Source organism: Pectinophora gossypiella, chromosome 22 (genome assembly GCF_024362695.1).
Source record: "Pectinophora gossypiella chromosome 22, ilPecGoss1.1, whole genome shotgun sequence".
NCBI lineage: Eukaryota > Metazoa > Arthropoda > Insecta > Lepidoptera > Gelechiidae > Pectinophora > Pectinophora gossypiella.
This window is the reverse complement of record NC_065425.1, coordinates 5,610,967-5,626,870: the sequence shown is the minus strand read 5'-3', so window position 1 is coordinate 5,626,870 and position 15,904 is coordinate 5,610,967. Positions and strand designations below refer to the sequence as shown.

Sequence of the window (15,904 nt, the reverse complement as noted above, 5' to 3'; positions counted from 1 at the left end):
CTGCCCATGATACGATTGTATCAGTTTTTCCTTTAACAAAGTTAGTGTGTCTTCTCACACAGAACAGGGTGTACATTTTATGTTGGAATAACATAACATTACAAATATTTTATTGCACACACGGGATATATAAAACACAAAACAAAAGATAAACTACAATAGGCGGCTTTATTGCTAAGTAGCAATATCTTCCAGGCAACCTTTAAGTACCTAATTTAACGGGATAATGCAGCAATGTATATTATAAAATAAAATACAAAGACAGATACAGATACACTTGTAAGTACATAAACTAAATGATAATAACACCCATACAGGGTGTTAGTAACATCGTAACGAAAACTTTGAGGGATGAACAACACATGTAAACAAAAATTTTCATGAACTTTCCGACAGGAAATTCCACTTGATATCAACTCAGAATCATGGTCTGAACCATCCCTCAAAGTTTTCGTTACGATGTCACTAACATCCTGAATGTCTTACTGCATATTTATATTTACCTCAGATGTCATTGATTAGTGCGTAATCGGACAAAAGGCTGGCACCCACACTAGCTTCATCGTCAATAAAAATATAAGTGCAAACATATAACCCTTCTATTTACTTCGCCGCAGTCGGGTAAATAGTCTATAGGAAGCGATATAGCGTGTCCCGACTAATAATAGAGTCGTAATACTTAATGGAACAAAGTTTGGCAGTTAGTTCGCCGTATTATTATCGAAAAGTGGCTACAACTCAACAAAGGAGATGGTCTAAATCGTGGCTTATTTTGCTAACTAGCGTATCTGTATTTTTTGTAAAGTGATATGTGTCTTATTGACAATTTCAAAGGTGCAAATCAGTTTCGCTGAAGTTTTCTTGAATTTTCCGATAGGAAATTCCACTTGATATCGACTCTGAATCATGGTCGGAATTTTCGCCCTCAGTATTTGTTACGGTGTCACTAATACCCACACCTACTTGTATGACTACCTGTACGTATTTGTACGGGGTGTAAGTGACATCGTAACGAATACTGAGAGAAATGATTCAGCTCATTATTCTGAGTTAATATCAAATGGAATTTTCCATCGCAAAAGTGGTGACTTGAAATTTAAAAAAACATGACTTTTGTGACGGAAAATAAAATTCTACTTCATATCAACTCAAAATCATCCCCCTCAGTATTCCTTACGATGTCACTAACACCCTGTATAAAAAAAAAAACTAAAGAGTATGGTTAGGTTATGGAAAACACGTGAGAGTGTTTTCCATAACCGCCTTACCGATAAAGAAAAACGTGATAAAATGTCGAACTTATTACTTTATACTATTTTTCTTGATTAATATTCATACATACAAACACATTATTATAAACTCACGATATTTCCCTTCGGGGTAAGCAGAGACTTTGTAATTCCATTTACTTCGATCCTGACACACTTCTTTTGCTTTTGATAACTGGGTAGTTTCCTAAGTCAAAGATAAATTATGAAATTCTGATTACTAAATAAAAACAGATCTAAAGTTGACAAAAAACGTTTTCCTTTTTCTATGAAGCTTATTTATGAATTTAAAATAAAGAAAAGTGTAATAATAAATGAGACATTTTGTCACGTTTTTCTATGACGTCTCAATTTCCATAGTCATTTCGTGTTTTGAAGTTTAATAAAAAGTAATTAATTTGACTAGTTAGAAACTACCCTATTCAGATTTTATTATTTGTTATTTTTTATATTACATTTTACCTTCCTCTTCCTCCTCTTTATTCGTCTAGTCGTAATAACTCACAGGAAGAAAGCTTAGTTTTCACAAATATATTAGTTTCCATTATAATGGAAAAGTGCATAACTGATTGCGTCATGAGGTACTAATGACTTTTACATGAGTTTTTGTCCACACCTAAGTAGAATGTAGTAGGTGGGTACACTGCTGATTACGTCTAACGAACATGTGACGACCGAATTCCACGAAAACTAGAACCAGTTTCGCAACAATAAATGTTTACAACATTTGAAACTAGTATTATTTAATACAAAATAAATTCACCAGTTATATTAAATTTCTCATTAATAATACAACATTTATATTCAACAAGCTTAGTGAGGTGAGGACCACGCCGCCCGCAGCACTCTCCATGCCCCTGTTGGACATGGAGATAACACCGCCGCGCCAATACGCGGCAACAAACCCGTTCTCGCCGCTCTCCACGCCCCAGCCGGTCATGGAGACAACACCGCCGCGCTCATACGCGGCGGTGCTCAACACCAACCCGGATTCGCCGCCGCACGCGCCTCCGCGCCCGTCCCTCCGGACGGCGCCTACACCGTCGCCAAAGCCCGCGCGACCCCAGCCGCCGCTCGCACTCGCGAGCAAGAAGCTCCCGCCCATCGTGGTCGACCGGCTGCCTGACTGGCCCCACCACTTCCGCAAGCTGCGGGAGTTGCTGGGCCACATCCCCAACGCGCGCCCGTACGGGAAGGGCGTCCGCTTCCTGGCGAGGACCGAGGAAGAGTTCCGGCTCTACCAGCGGTACCTCACCACCCTGGAGAGAGCCACGGGACTCTCCTGGTTTGCGTACGCCCCACCGGCGGAGCGCTCATTGAAGCTGGCCATTCGTGGCCTGCCCATGGACACCGATGTTGCTGAGTTGGAGGAGGAGCTGCGCGCCCGCGGCTTCGACCCCCAATACATCCGCCCCATCCAGGCTCGCGAGGGAAGGACAGGCTGCCTCTTCTTCGCGGAGATCCGCAGGACGCTGGGTTTCCAGCGGATCTACGAGGTCTCCGAGCTCCTCTGCATGCCCGGCGTCAAGGTCGAGGCGTGGAGGGGACGAAGAGGAGCAGCGCAGTGCCACCGCTGCCAGCAGTTCCGGCATAGCAGCCATAACTGCCACCGCCCTGCCGCCTGTGTCCGTTGTGGTGAAAACCATACGGCCAAGGAGTGCCTGCGCCCCCGGGAAGTTCCGGCAACCTGCGTGAACTGCGGGGGAACACACCCGGCGAATAGCTCTTCCTGCCCGGTCAAGTTACGCGAGCTGCGTAACACCAAGGCGGGTGCGGCGCCCATGACCGGCGCGAGAGGAGCTATCCCACCAGCAGCCTCCACAGTGGACCCCAACATCGAGCCGACCGCGCGGAGCTCGCTTATGGCCGCGGCGAACGGCCCAGCCGGGCCCAAGCCGCAGAGGCCTAAGCGCATCCGCAAGAGGGCAAAACCGGCCCCCACTGCCACCACCATCGTCGAGCAGCAGCCAGCGCCAACTCCGACGCCGAACCAAGCGGTCGCCGCCCCTACCAAGGGGAAGAAGGCGAAGCCCCGCGCGGAGATACCACCGGCCCCCTCCAGCGAGAAGCTGGAAGTACTGGAGCAGACTATCCAGCTGCTCCACAACGTACTGGCCGCCATACGTTCCCGGATTGACCCTGTGCCCATCATCGTGGGAGGCCTGGCATCACTGCTGGGCCAACTCACCGGTGGGCACTGAACACCAACACCGGACTGGACCGGGGCTGCCCACATCCACTACTCCTCGTCGAGTAGTTAGGATCGTGGCCACCCCCCGGGGGATGAGTTGACGCTTCCAGTGGCAGTGGAAGCAGCCCTCTCCCCCCCTCCAGCCCAACTGACACCAGCTGCCCCGGCGACGGAGCAGCTTCACCGGATCGACACCACCGCCAGCTGACGGGCGCTCACTGGGCCTCCCCCAACGGGGAACCACCCGGTGGGCTCGACCTCGCTGGCGGCACCTCGGACAAGACTCACCATCGGGCTCACGGAGGGGCGATCATCGCCCGCCGTGTCCCACCCACGTGCCACGCCCGTTTCTGCGGGCGGCGACTGAGGCCACGTCAAGGGGGCATAGCCCCGAGGACGTCTCCCCGCCGCGGGCTTCGCGACGAGAAGAAGCAACCGGCAAGCTTAGTTCATACATTGTTTTAAGTTTACGCGGTTATTATCATAATTAAAGCACATAATAACGGGTTCATAGCACAAAATATATCTTACAATACCAGCTTATTATTATAAAATACGGTACTGTATATTGTAACTTTTTATTTAAACATTTTCGTCCGCAAAATGAATCCGAATGTAATAATCTCTACCTTTAAATATTATTGTATAAATATTATTTATATTTTATTAAAAATATTTCTCAATTATTATTAAAGACTCAATAGAAGAATATTATTTTAGTAAATATTAAATTTTACGACAACATAAACCCAAATTTTAATATCATATAAAAGGGTTACATTTTTAGTTGATTGAAATGTGACCTAAATTGGAAAATACATTCCAAAACGCTTTCATCATTATCAGACGGAGATACTGCTTTGTAGATACTATTTTACAGATACTGACGCTGGAGACTTTACAATTAATTTGTAAAAACCCATGTCATAGACCAATCAGAAACAGTGGTACCGTAGGTATTTTTGGCTATTTTAAGATATTTCCTTGCTGATTTGATTCTTCTTATCGTGTGGGTTGTGAGGTGGAATACCAACCTCATCAACCGTGGTGTCAGGGTTATTACTGAGTCATGTAACGACTACATGTCATATTATTTACATTAGTAAGTAGTAACCGAGACCAACGGCTTAACGGTTGATTTGATTTATGCCCGGTTAATTGCAAAAGACTCGCCCCCTATCACATTTGACTTAAAACATAGCTGGCGAGGAGTGTATATATTACACACCTCTGCCTACCCCTTTGGGGATACAGGCGTGATGCTATGTTTATGTGTTATTTGCTGATTAGCAGGTAATAAATAATTTTATCAGGATTATACTGCACTTTCATTCTGAAAATTTGAGAGTTCTTGTGTTGTACGAGTAGTTTGGTAGTGTCAAACCTCTTTCAGTGTATTTGAATATGACACGTAACATAAGTTCATGACTATATATCCAATAGGGGTAGTCAGAGGTACATCCTTCGCAAGATGAACTGAGTACCCACTCCTCACCGAGTTTTCTGGTGAATGAGCGTTTAATCAACGGGAACTACAAAAATATTTTATATAAAGAATCATCTAACAAATCAAGCAAAAAAAAATATCACAGGGCTCGCAATAGCCCTGTGATATTTTTTTATACAGAGAAAGCCTTAGTGCAGGGCCCGTTATTAACCTGTTTAAATTGTACTTTTATATTATACTTCAATAAAAAAAATACAATTTTTTACTTGAAAAATGAATGGTTTTGTTACATTAGAAGTACCTAGTAAATGTTATCCGAGGCTAATGCACAAAGAAGTTTTTCAGTACGTCACCCCGCATTTGCTAGAATACTCAAATATTTTTCCTCTCAGACGACGCCCTGAGCCGAGGTTCGCGCCCTACTGGGCACCCTCAGGCCTGTTGTCTTAAACGTTGTACCGGGTGAGAGCCTTCAGCGCTCCCCATTTGTCCGGCCAAGTAGTTAATGCCATCTGCGGCAAATCTACAATAAGTCACGTCAAAAAAAAAAAAAAGCTAGAATACTCGTACCGTACCCTCAAAAAGCCTTCTTTTTACCGGCTTTTTTCTACCATACTCACCTACGAATGATAATTATACCGAAACCTAAACGTCTCTAAAACGCCCAACGCAGTTGAAGAAAAAATGATTGGATTTCGTGCAACGTTATTATAATCGAGTTTCCACCTACACGCGATTGGATGATCTCTCTTAAGGGAAACATAATGAATGGAAGTTATACGATTTTTCGCTTTATTAGGATTCTGCGAGTAGATTTTATGAACAAAAATAAGACGGTCGTTAATTTTGTGCTAGAGAAGAAGTGAAGAAAAAATGTCACACTGGAATGTGTGTAGCCTTAGGCTCACGATTTGGAGGTCCGGTTTCGATTCTCGATGGGGACATCGTCAAAATCACTTTGTGAGACTGTCTTTTGTTTGGTACGGACTTTGCAGGCTTGAATCACCTGATTGTCCAAAAAGTAAGATGTTTCCGTGCCGAGGGCGCGTTAAGCCGTTGGTCCCGGCTATTAGCCGTAAAAACACTTCCACCAACTCTATCTTTAGTCTTCGCTTAGAACAAGACGGATTAAATATTTTTATCCTCCCATTCCTACACAAGTGTAAAACACACACTCTACATTTTTGTTATTACACTAGTTACTGGCCACAGGTATCACACTAATGGTTGCCTTACATTTGATAAGTAACATTCTAACATTCCCATCAACGCAGGTCCGGATAATTTAGAGTAAGCAAACTTTCTTGCAAGCTTGAAATTGTTCAGGAACTTACACGAGATGGGCGGATCTTGTCGTCAGACGTATATATACGTTCCACTGCATGTACTTTCAAAAGAGTACAGCCATGGGAGTGATAAAGATGATTTTATGAAGGGTTTTATCGTTAAAAGAGTGTAAAGTAATGGGGAATAAATACCTATGGGACACATACTTTTTGGTTAAAGTAATGTATCGTATTTTTGATAATAATATTATATTATATTTAGGTAGATACCTATAGATTACAAATAAAGTGCATTTAGGTTTTCTGATAGGCAAGTAATTTATCGTTCTCGATAGACAAGTAAAAAATGACTTAAGTTCGGGCAAATTTCTATTTTATAATAATGTTATAGAGCACCACTAATTACCTCGTTAGTCGTACATTTTTTTTTTGGTTGTTACTTGGTTAGTTGGTTGGTAATAATTACTCCCACTACCGACTTATTTCCCAACGGGAAATAAGCGCCATCTCAGGCATGTGTGTATGTATTAATTACCTTTTAAACTAAAGTAAAACTACTTGGCAAAACAATTCCATAATAAATCGCAAATATTTCTAAAACGTTAATAAATCACCTACGTCTTCTCGATGGCAAGACGTGTTTATACGTCAGAGCGTCTTGTCCACGTCCGTGACAAATGGCACGGATATGTCACGTCAGTGGCACGAATCCGAATTGATTTCCACGATAACTCTGTCCCAGTGCTGCCAACTGAATAATACTACCATTTGCTAGAGTATGATGTTAGTTCGGGCTCAACTAAATCGTGAAAAATATATTGTCTAAAAAATCGCTACGAAGAATTTAAGTGAGCTTTAGTATTTAATTTTGGTATTGAGCCGCTTCAAGCACTTAAGATGACTCATATATATTCAAAAATTCAAATTCAAAAATATCTTTATTCAGTAGGTAACATAGTTACAGTTTGAATCGTCAATTTTTACATAACGAACGTCTCATCCGCCTAAAACTACTGCAGATTCTCACAACCTGTATAGCCGGGGAAAAGAAGCTGCAAGAAAAACCTCGGCACAGGGCCCTAGACGTTCTTTAAAAAAATAAAAATAAACATAAAATATTGGTATAAAATTGAGTAATTTAGCTGCCTAATATCAGTTCTCAGACAGTTAATCCCATGCATTCATATCTTCTAAATAATCACTAACTTTATAATAACCTCACTGATTTATAACGACTACTTACTTACTTAAGCAAATATAGTAGCAGAGACCAACCGCTTAACGTGCACTTTCCAAGAATCGGGTGGATCAGCTTGCAATGGCTTAACCAAACTAGAAATCACAATGTGATTTTTATTTTGATTTTCACAGATTTGTAAAGATAATAAATGATTGCCAAACAATATCGAGCAAGTCATCACGTCTGTCAGGCCGTTTACTCAAACCAATTTGTCAGAGAACCTAATAAAAGCCATGGAACTACAAAAATATGTCTGTCAATGTGGAATATAACTTAGAACTTTACGCGCAAAAGAGACCTAATCGTACTACCAACTTAACAAATTGGTCGTCAAATGTCAAAATAATACATGACAAACTATATCAAACCCAAAGCGAATACAATAACATCGCCAGTTACAACTTGGTATAAGCAAAGAAACGTCATAAAAATAAAGAAATACCAACTTCAATTACTTTGAGTGGTTTTCTTTGCTAACTCTTGATCCTTATTTGTCCTATTCTGTTCCTCTGTGACTTTCATTAGGACTATTGTTGGCTTAAGGTGTATTCAGACATGATACACATAAGCAAGAAAATGGAAATTGAATTTGATTTCCGTGTCGAAGCGTAATGTAGAAGAAAAACCAAACTCATTATCATCTACGACGTAGATGATAAACGCTATCAAAGTCGGATTTGACATAACCATAAGCTTACGACTATTTTCGCAATTGGGTGAGTCAGAGGTATATCTAAGTAATATTAACTAAGTACTTATGCTTCTGCGAGCTTTCTGTCATGTTAGACCAACGTGAAATCTTTAGGTAAGGTAAGCGAACTCTATAAAAACGGAATAAAGATTTAGGCTTTGAATTACTTTTAACCTATTTTTTTTTGTAGATGAATTTATTGTAGAGGAAAAGGCTAGTTTCTAACTAGTCAAATCAGTTACTTTTTACTAAACGTCAAAACACAAAATTATTACGGAATTTGTATGAAAAAGCACACTGTGACGTCATAGTAAAACGTGATAGGATGTCGGACTTAGTATTACGTTTTTCTTTATTAAAACTTATAAATAAGGCAAATAGGAAAATATTATGTATTTCGTTAGTTTTAGATCTGTCTTTATTTATGAAGAGTTTTTATCGCTTTCTTCACAATAAAATACGGCGAATCCACTTGAATAAATTTATTGCGAAAGAGCACACGTATACATTTTTAATGTCGCAGAGAGAAGAAGTTTTTTTTACGGCTGAGTTGCCATAGATAAAAAATATAATTTCCAACATGCTGGGGGCCTAGCAAGGAAACAATAATAATTAAGTATTATAGCACATATAAATGTGAAAAGTTTACATTTTATCACTATTGTAATCCCAGCATGAATGACAACTAAAGTATTTATTAACTTAAAACAAAGTTTTACTTTTTACCTTACTTTATAACTATTTTTAAGTTATACTATTTGTAACTAAGTATACCTTGTAACTGTAAGTATAATTATATGTAACTAAGAAAGTTTTCAAATTGTACATACTAAAGATAATGGAATATGTTTGTATTTACATTGTATCAAAGAATCTAAGTATGTATGAAAGATTAATTATCTTAGGTTTTATAATAGTAAAAAATAACACAATCTTATTCTAACTTTAGTAATTAATTGTAGGAACATATTCTTAATCTAATGGTAAAATACACACTTTAGTTACAGACCTAATGTGTTTCTTTCTATTCGGAGTCATCACTTCAAATGCCCGAACATGATTATCTTTGCCAGGGAAAATCTGTGTAACACGAGCCATAGGCCAATTCAAGGGAGGAGAATTATTCTCAACTAAAAGTACAAGAGAACCAATCGTAATATTGCTCTTAGCTGTTTGCCATTTTGGCCTAGACTGCAAGACATTTAAGTAGTGTTTGTACCATATTTTCCAAAAGGATTGCACCATATTGTTACATACATTCCACATTTTTAATTTGTTTACAGGTTTATTACTTACATCATGATCAGGGTATGTCATTAATGACGTGCCTATTAAAAAATGTCCCGGGGTTAAATATGTGAAGTCATCGGGATTAGAAGTCATTGGTAACAGAGGTCTCGAATTGAGTACTGCCTCAATTTGTACTAATACAGTGTTTAGTTCCTCGTAGGTTAATAAACTATTTTGAACTATGCGTTTCAAATGATATTTTGTACTCTTAACAGCGGCTTCCCATAAACCACCAAATACAGGCGAGTATGATGGAATAAAATGAAAGTTGATCTGATTCTGTGCTGCAAAATTATTAACTTGCATTTGATGATTTTGCGAGCCTAAGAGTTTGTATAAATCGTTCAACTGAGAACTTGCGCAGCGAAATGTACTAGCGTTATCGCAATAACAGTCACTTGGTAAGCCCCTTCGAGATATGAACCTCTTAAAACACGCGAGAAAGGTAGCAGTGGTGAGATCAGAAGCTAGCTCAAGGTGCACAGCTTTGGTGCTAAAGCAGACGAATACAAGAATATAGCCTTTTCCTATGACAGAACGTCTAATTCGCGACTGTTTAACCTCAATACTTCCAGTAAAATCTAATCCTACCTTTTGAAATGCTCGCAAGGGACGAACAACTCTATCACTCGGCAAAGATCCCATCAATTGTTTAGATGCTAACGCTTTTAACTTGAAACAAGTGATGCACTTGTGTGTTACCTTTTTTACCTCTCTTATGCCGTTTACAATCCAATACTTTTGGTTAAGGCTTGATAACAACAATTTGGGACCAGCGTGTAACAGCCTAGCATGTTCGCTACGAATTATCAATTCGGTAATAATAGAGCCCTTCACTAAAATGATAGGGTGTTTCTGTGCATAACTAATATCGGAGTTATGAAGCCTTCCGCCTACTCTTAAAAGATTCTCGTTGTCTAAAAATGGATGTAAGGACTTTAAAGAACCACTTACCTCTTTTTGCAGTTGTAATGAATTAATCTCATTATGAAAATGAATACTCTGATCGTATTTGATAATCTCAATTAATGCCCTTTGTAATTCTTGTGTAGAAAGATGTCTTTTTTCAAATGTAATATTTTTATCTTTTACCTTTAATCGGAGATTATCACGATATCTAAGAATGTACGCCATGATACGTGTCATTTTATTAATATCTGAGTACCTGTTAATAAAGGATCGCAGGAACTCATTTTCTTTTACAGTGAGAAGGACTACATCAGCGGGGGACGCAGAGGAAGGAGCAGTCTTCACTTCAGGTAAGTTTTCTAAAGGTAAGTATACATTATTGTTTTCAAATTGATACTCCCTTTCTTGCAGGAAGGTCGGACCATTCCACCAGAGGGCGCAGCCGGGAAGTACTTGCGGATCCACACCACGACTGATGAGGTCAGCGGGATTGTCTCGTGACTGTACGTACAGCCATTTCCAGTTACCTGTTAACTCCTTAATTGCTCTCACTCTGTTTGAAATATAAGCCTGAAGCCTTGTTAAATCTGTCTCGATCCAAGCGAGCACGATTTTCGAATCACTGTGCAGATAAACATTGTCAATTTTTATTTTTATATGAAGTGTATCATATACCTTAGAAACAAGCTTCGCCAACAACAGTGCTGCATGCAGTTCGAGCCTGGGGACGGTGAGTGGCTTTGCGCGTGGGTTTATTCGTGACTTGGAGCAGAGTAAGAAAAGTTTTGCATTACCTGTTGTGTCCACCACACGTAAGTATAGACAGCACCCGTAGCCAGTAGTGGAGGACGCATCGGCGAACCCAATGAGTTGTACTGCAACAGCTGTCTCTGGTATTGGTATATTTCTATCTAAATGAATAGGTTGCATGCTAGCTAAGTTGTTAGAAAATTGTAGCCAGTCATGAACAATTTCTTTGGGTGCAGGAGCATTCCAATCTAACTTGTCTTCCCATAATCTTTGCATAATAGCCTTAGCCTTAATTATAATCGGACTAGCAAAACCTAGGGGATCATAGAACCGCGCGATACAACTTAAGACTGTGCTTTTTGTGATATTTCCTGATGACGAATTATCAGGACTTGAAATAGTGAAAGAATCTTGTTTCAAGTTCATTTGCAAACCTAAAGTTTTCATATTAAAATTACAATCTTGTTCAAAATCTAAACTATCAAAATGTTGTTTTTCAATTGGTATATCTGACAGAACACTGGCTTGATTTGAAGACCACTTATGAGCTTCTAAGCTTCCATACTTTAACATTGCACACAACTGTCTTTTGGTTTCAATTAAAATATCTAAGTTTGAATTGCTATATAGCACATCATCTATATATGTACAGTTTCTAATAACAAAAGAAGCTAGAGGGAGTTCATGCTCAAACCTATTAGCTAACTCAAGTAAGCACCGTGTCGCGAGATAGCTCGAGCTTTTTAAACCGTAAGTAACAGTATCTAAGCATATACACCGAATTTCCTCATGCAAGTTATTTCGCCACAGTATGTTTTGAAGTGGTTTATGTGCAGGATTTATATTAATGTTCCTAAACATGCGCCTGATGTCTGTAGTAACCATGTATTCTCCAAATCTAAACAACATTAATATGTCAAAAAGATCACGCTGAACTTTAGGCCCATTAAGCTGTATGTCATTTAATGATACACCTTTATTTTGTTCGCATGGAGCCATTGAAAACTACTCTCATGGGTGTACTCTTGCTTGCCTCATTTACCACTGGGTGGTGAGGGAGAAAATATACAGGGTCTTTAGAAAAATCGTATGAATTAATATCAACATAGTGCGCTTGGCCTAAGTCAATGTATTCATCAATGAAATTTTGATATTGAGTTAGTAAATTAATATTTTTGTGTAGCCTTTTTTCTAAGCTAAGAAATCTAAATAATGCAAGATCAAAAGAGCTACCTAAGGTGTGATTGACCTCATTAAGGTTTACTTTTAATGGAATATCAACTTGAAACTTATTATTTTCAAGTTTTACAGAGTTAGAAAAAATTAATTCAGCTTGCTCTGATTCACTGCATTTGTCACTTAGTATTTGGGGAACATCCTCTAATTTCCAGAAGTTTTTTATATTTTCATTTAGCTCACTGATATCGTTATCGCATGTGTGACAATGCAATGATATTATATTGCAATTAGCATTGTTTTTACTCTTGTTGAATATTGGTAAAGCACCCCCCACTATATGACCAAACCTGGTGTTAGTAATTATAGGTAAGGCTGAATCTTTTTGCTCATGCTGCTGCGATTGGCTCGGCGGCGGCTGGCACGATGGCTGGTTCAGCGGCTGACACGACGGCTGCCTCGATGGCTGGTACGAGGGCTGGCTCGGCGGCTGTGTGCTCGTCGTCGGAGTAGATGGCAGGAGCACCTGGAAAAACACATCAGCACCCATCAGCATGTTTATCTCGGATGGCGCATTAAATGTTTTGTCAGCCAGTTGTACACCAGGGGGAATCTTTAATTTTGTCAAGTCTATGGGTTGTTGGGGCAACTTGCAAGTAATTTTGTCAACAACATGAAAATTTACTGTGGTTTTAAAATCTGATACCAGTGATGACACTTCCAGAGGTATGGAATATTTGACATTATTAATTGAATTTGTGACTCCCACGATATTGGTGTCAGATTGCATGGGGGTCAATTTTAGTACATCAATAACTTTGCTTGTGACTAGGGATGCTTGTGACCCGGAGTCAAGTATTGCCTTTACATGTACTTCTCTGTTGCCCTTTGTGAACAGCTTCACCTGTGCTGTAGGGAGCAACACATTATTATTGACATTGGAAAATAATGTTACTGGTGTGGAAATGACTTCAGGATGCACCAATGTATTATGGTCATTCTTGCAAAGATTGCACCTGAAGTGAAACTTGCATCTCCCATTGTGTTTGTTTAAACAAACATTGCATAAATTATTGTCTTTGACAAATTGTATTCGCTCTGCTGATGGCAGTAGTTGAAAACTTTTGCAACTATATAATTTATGTGCAGTCGACTTACATTTCTTGCAGGATGATCCCTGGACTGCTATGTTGACTGCCAGTCTTGAAGCAGGCTTCCAATTGCTTGCAGTTGCCGGAGAATTTTCTGCAGCTAGAGCTCGTTTCTCGAGGAATGCTAACAATTCGGCAACTGTTGGCTCCTTCCCAATCTCCCTTTCGAGTTGGAAGGCGCGGGATGTGAATCCATCTAATTTGCGTAATAAAATAATAGTTAGGATAGGATCCCATGACTCAACGTTAATGTTTAAGTTTTTCAAAGCTGCGAGCGTCTGTTTAATTTGTGATACAAAATCTCTAACATTGCTACCCCTCCCTAACGTGGGCAAATCTAATAATAATGACACATGTTCATTGATAATTTTGTGCCTGTTATAATAGCGTTCTTTTAATAATTTGAGGGCTTCCAAGTAACTGGTTTGCGTCAACGGTAGTTCACTTATGATGTTAAATGCTTCGTCTTTTAAATATGTTCGGAGATAATGAAGCTTCTGTATGTTATCTAGCTTAAGATCACTATCAATTAACGAGTTAAATAGGTTTATGAATGTTACATATTTTGCACAGGACTTACCATCAAATATTTCTATGTTTATTGCAGGAAGTTTGAGTTTCCTGTCGTTTACGCTGGATGTACTTGGCGGAGGAGTAGAAGAGGAGTCGTTCTTGTTGCGTTTTTCAATTTCGTCAAGTAACATGGCCTTGGAAAAGTAAAATATTTCCTCGACTTTTCCAAAATCCTCGATATCATTTTGGTTGAGAACTGAAATTTGGCAATTGAGGTTTTCGTACTGAGTAAATGTGTTTACTAAATGATTTAGTTTGGCTTCTAATTGTGATTTCGAAGATACAACAGACAATTCATGGGAATCTGTAACAAATTTATGAATTCGTGTAAGCGTACCTTTTATGTATCCACGTTTGGCAACAAGTGTGCTTAATTTCTCTTTCTCCTTCTCCTCTGCCATGTTTACAAAACTTTAAACTTATTTTTACTTGTAAATATATCGCTACGTTAGTAATTTCGTTACAAACAATTATTTTTTCGTTGAATGTAAAATGTACAAACGTAATGGCGGATAAAATATGAAAAAGAACGAACAACGCTACGCTATAAAAAAAATAAAACCATAAACAATACACGCGAACGATTTTTCGTATCGAACGAGATGTCCGAAGGCCGATGATCTTGCGTCCCGCTCACTCCTGCGATGAAGCTTGTGGAGCGAGTGAGATCGAAACTCACCCCGAACTCACTTTTCGATCGTGTAGTGTTACTATTGCTAGTTCTTGCGTTTCGTTTCAGCTTACCGATTTCCGATAGGTAGCAAAAAAAGATGTTTCTAGAATTCTTGCAGTGAAGCTAATAATAATAATTTGCAGCTCACTGGATATCTTCTTGCACTTCCTCTGAGTATATTTGCGTATGCACTCACGGTTTCTTGGTTCGTATTCTTTTGGACTCGTTCTCGCAGCGTAGTCGGTCGGATTCAAGACGAAATCTTGACGAAATGTATAACGTCCTGCCACCGCCGCCCGCCGAAAATTGTAATTTTTGTTAACTCGCGATGAAATTCCGCACTGGAACGCTTGCACCGGCTCTCGAAGGACCAAATTATGAAGAGTTTTTATCGCTTTCTTCACAATAAAATACGGCGAATCCACTTGAATAAATTTATTGCGAAAGAGCACACGTATACATTTTTAATGTCGCAGAGAGAAGAAGTTTTTTTTACGGCTGAGTTGCCATAGATAAAAAATATAATTTCCAACAATTTAGTAATCAGAATTTCATAATTTATCTTGAACCTAATACACGACCCATTTGGAGATGTCCTTAGAAAAGGTTTAGTTCGATCTACTCTGACCCGGCGTGCGTGTATAAAACAATTGACAAATGCGGAGGAAGCAAGAGAAGTGTGTCAGATTCGAAGAATTGAATTCCATAGTCTCTGCCTACCATACTTATTATAATATGTATGTGTTTTTTTTGTAAGTTTTTTGTGTTTACTTGTGTACAATTGCCTCAGTTCCTCAGTTCAACTAGTCTGTGTATCAAGCATAATAAAACTTTTCAAAGAACTTGAAAGAACGTAAAACAAATTATGTAACATGGCTAGGTTTTCTACCTAGATGTTTACTGAAACTGTGAAACTTACTGGTTTTTTTTTTAATTTTTTCTATATTTGATCAGCAAACAATATCAACTAAATGTATATTTCGTCAGCCTAGCCACAGCATATTGTGCATAGTTTTCTCTGTAACTAACCCAACTGTTGTCTGAAATTATTATTATTAAACTTATATCTCCTAAACCGTAAATAATCGCTGAACATACATGGGGGTGTTTCTGGTAGCTAATGACCTCTTACCATAAATAAATAAAATAAAAATGATTTTCTTTTTTTTTATTATATTGATACGCTATAATGTCTAAAGATACACCAATAGTCGTGTGACGGCATTTATAAATTAAGTAATTTGATTTTATATGCTTTT

General features: G+C 39.1%; 2 protein-coding genes across 2 annotated transcripts; both read right to left on the bottom strand.

Moving 5' to 3' along the window:
• Positions 1 to 4,774: 4,774 nt before the first annotated feature.
• On the bottom strand, positions 4,775 to 11,645 carry LOC126376956 (uncharacterized). The gene is made up of 2 exons (XM_050024508.1): positions 10,368 to 11,645; positions 4,775 to 4,792 (listed from the first exon to the last, which is right to left on the bottom strand). Exons 1-2 carry the CDS (start codon positions 11,643 to 11,645, stop codon positions 4,775 to 4,777), a joined length of 1,296 nt encoding a protein of 431 aa, XP_049880465.1.
• Positions 11,646 to 12,058: 413 nt separating this feature from the next.
• LOC126377225 (uncharacterized) lies at positions 12,059 to 15,117 on the bottom strand. Its single transcript, XM_050024928.1, has 4 exons — positions 14,310 to 15,117; positions 13,980 to 14,168; positions 13,407 to 13,595; positions 12,059 to 12,774 (listed from the first exon to the last, which is right to left on the bottom strand). The coding sequence occupies exons 1-4, from the start codon at positions 14,371 to 14,373 to the stop codon at positions 12,638 to 12,640; spliced, it is 579 nt and encodes a 192-aa protein (XP_049880885.1). The 5' UTR covers positions 14,374 to 15,117; the 3' UTR covers positions 12,059 to 12,637.
• Positions 15,118 to 15,904: the final 787 nt, after the last annotated feature.